Consider the following 6295-nt stretch of genomic DNA (forward strand, 5'->3'; position numbering starts at 1 on the left):
TTGTTCAAATCTGCATTTTAAAGTTGGTACCAAAATTGCCTCGTCAGCCCGATTTAATGTATTTTCTTTATCATATTCCAGCATGATCATCCTGCAATTTTTTTCACTTCACAAATTACATGCTGTTAAAATTGTTGTTTGGGCTGTTAGAATTGTTGTTTTGGTTGTTATTTATAACATTGTATCAGAACAATCAGCAACATTGTGATATTTTGCTATGTTCTAAAATTCGAAGATAGCATTTGAACGCCTGTGTATTTGCCACCTCTGGTCAAATTAGAGCTTACTTTCTGCAAAATCTCTCCAGTGGTTTTTACTGGATCAGTGAAGGTCAGAATGTGTTAGATATGGCTCTGTTTATCAGCTGGTGCTTGTTAAAGATTCATTGGGATTTTATCAAAGCGCAGACATGTGTTGGACCAATGAACTAGCCTTTTTAGAAATGTCTTGTGAATTGTTATTTGCTGTTGAAGAGTTGTTACCTTTTTAAATCAGAAGGTAACATATTTGTTACTTGCTTATTATATTTCATGAAGTATTTTATTTTAGATTTGGAGATTTTCAGATTTTGGAAGAATGCAGCACCATGAACATCAACACGCTTTAGTTAAGTTTCAACTGAACTGATCTGTTTTGCATGGAACAATAGGTAATTAAATTTGTTTTGATATTCTGAAGTTTGGAGAATAGACTGCTGCCAATGGTTGATGTGATGATATGATGTCAAGTTCCCTGATATTCAAATATAACAATACTTAAGGAATTCTATTTAAGGTAGCTGACATGAAGCTCAAGTTTTATGATATTTAAACATTAGCATACCTAAGAAATTCTATCCAAGATAGATGATGACACTCAAATTTTTTTAATGTTTAAACATCAGTATAATCCAGTACCATAAAATTCGGACCATTGAGCGCATCGTTATATAAGCCGCATCCCCTACAATTTAAAAAAAATCTGTAATTTAAACACACACAAGCCGCACTGGTTTATAAGCTGAAAATGTTGCACAAAAAAAACAAATGCAAAAACATCCGAAAAATAGCCACAAAAAGTGATCGATCTTTTCTTTGAGTCGAATCTGAACAGTATAAACACTGTCATCAGCATTTCCTACCTCTGAAAGCCTTTGTTGACTTTTTGCAGCGAGAAAGTTCGCCCCTCTGTGAGTTTTGAATTCCTCGTGTGGAATTCCTCAAGTTTCATGACCCCCTGCCTAAAAACAAGGCACGGACATTCTCAGATCTTTACAATGTCTCCAGGAAATGTGCAGGAAAAGAACAAATACTGAAGGCAGATAGGAATATACTACAGTGGCTTGTGACGTCATATGAAGCAGGAAGACAAGTACATTTACCAAAAATCTTAAAACATGAACTGATGCCAGTCCCCCTTTCTCTGGCAGAAAATAATGGATCTCTTCGAGTTGGAGACAAGTCCTTGCTGGTGGGTGTATTAACATCACAAACAACCTGTCCAGCAAACATCAGACCAACAGGATCTTCTTGTTTAATTATTAATGGACCAGCTCTTGTCCAGTCACTTGGTAAACCTACAGGAGCAAAAACATTTGGTGATCTAGCTGATGCATATATTCAAGCTGTTTTGTGAGCAGGTCAAAATTTTGATCGAATAGATGTCATATTCGATTGATACTATGATGTGTCAATCAAATCTGCTATACGGGAAAGGCAGAATCAATTAGCTCAACCAATGCGTAAAAAAGTTGAAGACCGAACTGTGCCTTTTGCCCATCAACTGGAAAAACATTTTGGCACTCCCACAAAACAAAGCTGATCTTGCCAGGTTTCTTTCCCAACAACTGATTGAAAAGGTGCCACAATAAAAAAATCATTGTAGTTGCTGGAGGATTTTATGACGAAGATGAGGTCCAGTGTACAAATCCATCAATAGATGTTTCTAGTCTCAAAGCGAAACATGAAGAAGCTGATACACGTCTCGTACTTCATTGCCTTCATCGTGAATCACATGATGTAGTTGTGTCAGCACGGGACACAGATATACTTGTGCTACTGTTGGCACATTTCAATACAATGCCATGCACCAACCTCTTGATGAAATGTGGAACAGCACTGAAACCAAAGTACATTCCAATACATGAGATCATCAATGACTTACCTGATGTATCATCTGCATTGGAATCACTGCTTGCCTTTCATGCCCCAACAGGCTGTGATTCAGTTTCCTACATAGCTGGGCACAGTAAGAAGACTGCATGGAAGATCTTCCAACAACACCATCAACTGCTGAAATATCAAGAAACAATAACAACTGCAGAGAAATTTCTGTGCAGAATATATGGTCTCGAGGAGGTGGATAGTGTTGATAAGGCAAGAGTCGTATACTTCACTCGTTTGCGTTCATTGTCCTCTCTTCCTCCAACAAGTGATGCCCTCCGCTACCATATCCAGCGATCACATTACCAAGCAATGGTGTGGTTGCAAGCATGTTGTGCATATCTTAACTTACCTGAACCGACTGAATTAGGGTGGAAACTAGTTGATGGAAAACTTACTCCAGAGCTGATGTCCCTCCCAGCAGTGCCAGAAAGTTGCATTGAAGTAATTGCATGTTCTTGTAGAACAAGGTGTAGTACAAATCAATGCAAGTGCCGTAAGTCAAGCCTCTTATGTACTGGAGCATGCAAGTGTCATTTGCTACCAGAATCATGTCTGAATGTTGGTGAATCATAGACTAGTGATGATAATATGTTACAATTATATTTGCTGCCACAAGTGAAATTCAATAATGAGTTACCCTGAACATTCTGCTTCATTTTCTCTCTGCGATATTCATATCAATCTGTAGTTGTCATATTGAACTTCAATGAACATGATGAATGTTTTACTAAAACACAATCAGTGATATATATCATATTCAGTTTCTTGCTCAATAAATATATGGTCATTTTCATATCTATGCAAATGTGATTTCAACAAAAAAATGATCTTTATAATTATGTCAAATTATACACAATAAATCTGTAGTTCCAACATGCGTCACAGTCAGTAATCATCAAAAGTACTGCAAGTTCTGTAAGTTGCAGAGCACATTGGGTGTTAATGAAATGTTGTTTTACCACTGCAAAATATGATGTTTTAGTGTAAAATATATCAATGAAATACAAATGCTGCACTATTGCAGTACAAGTGAAAAATCATTTTCTGGCAAAAAATACATGTTTTGACGTATTGATTTGAGTTGCAATTTTGAAGCCTTAATACTCAAAATTATGCTTCGTAACAAGCAAATTTAGATTCAGCACACTTTATTTATGTTAAAACAGCTTGTTAACAACTTTTAACAAAAAATGCCCAAAGGTGCTCAGTTTCTGGATTTTCTGTCCTGTTAATCTACAATCTACATGATTGCCATTTCTTAGTGAACACACACAGAGTCGTCGCTCCCACTCATGGTGAACTCGTGTCAACACATCTGGCGTGATGCAAGTAATTACACTTCGAATGCGTTCCTTTAAATGATCCACGTTCTGAATCCTGTCGTGTGTGATGTGCTTGCCATGTTTCCTGTTAAAGTCAATTGCAACCTTGCGACAGCTTCCTGAACCAGCCATGAGAATGATTTCAAGAAGAAGAAAAAAGAAGATACAAGCCAGGTTTGAATAATTTTGGGAGAGATTTTCCTGAAAGTGTTAATTTTCCCGATGAATGGAGACTTTTAGGACACCCTGTATATATCTCTATTATAATACCAAGCTTGCACACTAAAAACTCGACTCGCCATCACACGATCCCTATGAAATTGCTGTGGCACTTAGCGGACATGCCGATAATGTTTGGGAAGTCTTGGCGTTCCATAGTACCACTGGCATTTTGCACAATGCGTATTTTTGTCATTCCCCGTATATGGTCTGTCGTCTGCTACCAGCTTTGTTGTACTGTTATCCCGTGCATGTGCACGGGTATCACAACTATACATATATATATATATATATATATATATATATATATATATATATATATATATATATATATATATATACATATATATATATTTGTTTTTTTTTCTCGTAAACGCCTCGTTTTATCTCCTATTATAGTGGCAGCATTATTGAGCCTCGTTCCAACAGCAGAAGTGACGTCTATTGCATACTACATATTGATGGGATTTATGTGTGGCAGTATTTTAAACTTTATGTCCTTCATTATTTTCAGGTGATGTTTATCCTGTAAATGTGGTTCATCTGTCTCACAAACTTCAAGATATGCTTCTGTGAAGGAAGATTCAGATGTTCATTTGACAAATGTCAGTCCTGTCTCTTCTGCAACAGATGAGCAGAAACATACAAAATTAACATTCACTCTTTTGAATTCAGGGTTTATAAAATTTTTGAAATTGTTAAATATTTTGAGTTTTGAGTTTCTCTAAAATAACTTCTTGTTTGTTTTTGTAGAACAATCAAGATGTCCAGTTGGGCAGATACGGTCCAGCAGCAGCGTTACGATGAAAATGTCTATTTTGAAGAACCAATCCCAAGAACAAGACTCAAAATACAAGTGTGAATCTAGTGAAAAGAGCACAAAGATAAATATTAAATTAAACAAACCCAAAAAGGTTATCGAAAGGCAAATGTGTTATAAGTGTAAGATATGCAGTGTAGATTTTACTTCAAGAAACATCAAAATACACATGAGGACCCACACAGGAGAATGCCTACACAAATGCTCTGTCTGTGGTAAAGGTTTGTCTGAAAAAGGCAATTTGAAAATACATATGAGGATCCATACAGGAGAGCGTCCTTACAAATGCTCCATATGTGATAAAAGTTTCTCTCATCAAGGCAATTTGAATCAGCACAGGAGAATCCATGCAGGAGAGCGTCCTTACAAATGCTCTGTCTGTGATAATGGTTTCTCTGAAAAACGCAATTTGAAAAGACATATGAAGATCCATACAGGAGAGCGTCCTCACAAATGCTCTGTCTGTGACAAAGGATTCTCTCAAAAATGCGATTTGAAAATACATATGAGGACCCACACAGGAGAGCGTCCTCACAAATGCTCTGTCTGTAATCAAGGTTTCTCTCAAAAATGCGATTTGAAAATACATATGAGGATCCACACAGGAGAGCGTCCTCACAAATGCTCCATGTGTGATAAAAGTTTCATTCATCAAGGCAATTTGAATCAGCACATGAGGATCCATGCAGGAGAGCGTCCTTACAAATGCTCCATATGTGATAAAAGTTTCTCTCATCAAGGCAATTTGAATCGGCACATTGGGATCCATGCAGGAGAGCATACAAAAATCCACACAAAAAGAACAGACAAAAATACAGTTACGAGAAAACGAAGCATCCTTTCAATACATCAGACTAAAAGAAGCCCCAGGTACAACACAAAAAAATGTGTAAAATAATCGGTAAAGAGTACCGACGCAGAATCAGAGGAGTTTTGAAGTCTTCCCTCTCTCCAATGAACAAAACCAAAGATATAAACTAACTTGCGGTGCCGGTATTCCAATATGGCTGTGCAATTATAAACTGGCCACAATTGGAGATCAACAATTTCGACACCAAAACAAGGAAAATCCAACTATTCACAAGATGTTCGACAAAAACCAATGCATACCCAGGTTGTATTTACCGAGACGGGAACGAGGAGGTTGTGTGATTGAGCTGAACCAAGTGCACAGAACATCGGGTGTCAGATGAGCGCAGTGTGTGAAAAGCTCAACAGACTATCGTATGAGATTTGTACATGACCAAGAAAACAGCTAACCAGAAAAGGGGTCCTTATTCTATTAAGCAACAAACAGGTGTAAATATTGGATAATACACAGGAAAACGAAACAGAAACAAACACAGCCCCAATGATTGCAAAGAAAAGAAAATATATATATATATATATATATATATATATATATATATATATATATATATATATATATATATATATATATATACATATATATATATATATATATATATATATATATATATATACATATATATATATATATATATATATATATATATATATATATATATATATATATATCAGCAGGTACACTCTGACAAACTGTAGTGATAAAAGAGCAGGAAGATTTAAAACAGAGCTTGACAGGACAGGGATTGACAAGGAAGGCTCACTGGAATGGCAAAGAAGAGGTGAAATGAATTGGGATGGAGAACGAGTCATCATAAATGCTCAAAATCGAGAACACGACACTATTGCCTTTAAGAAAATGTCGGGAAGTATGGACATCACAAAGAAAGCATTGCGTCCGGACATCGTGCTCAAACACAAAA

General features: G+C 36.4%; 1 protein-coding gene across 6 annotated transcripts in view; it reads left to right on the forward strand.

Moving 5' to 3' along the window:
- Window positions 1-5907, forward strand: part of LOC147021011 (uncharacterized) — a 58609-nt gene extending 52702 nt beyond the window's left edge. For 3 of the 6 annotated variants that reach the window (XM_085893606.1, XM_085893607.1, XM_085893612.1), the window contains one exon: window positions 4439-5907. In XM_085893606.1, coding sequence (XP_085749732.1) covers window positions 4439-5403 — 965 coding nt within the window. In that variant the 3' untranslated portion in view covers window positions 5404-5907. The other 3 variants (XM_085893609.1, XM_085893608.1, XM_085893611.1) reach the window with 3 other exon arrangements.
- The last annotated feature ends 388 nt before the right edge of the window (window positions 5908-6295 follow it).

This window comes from Eptatretus burgeri, chromosome 8 (genome assembly GCF_056783735.1).
Source record: "Eptatretus burgeri isolate ZD-2024b chromosome 8, Ebu_testis_v1, whole genome shotgun sequence".
NCBI classification, from domain to species: Eukaryota; Metazoa; Chordata; class Myxini; order Myxiniformes; family Myxinidae; genus Eptatretus; species Eptatretus burgeri.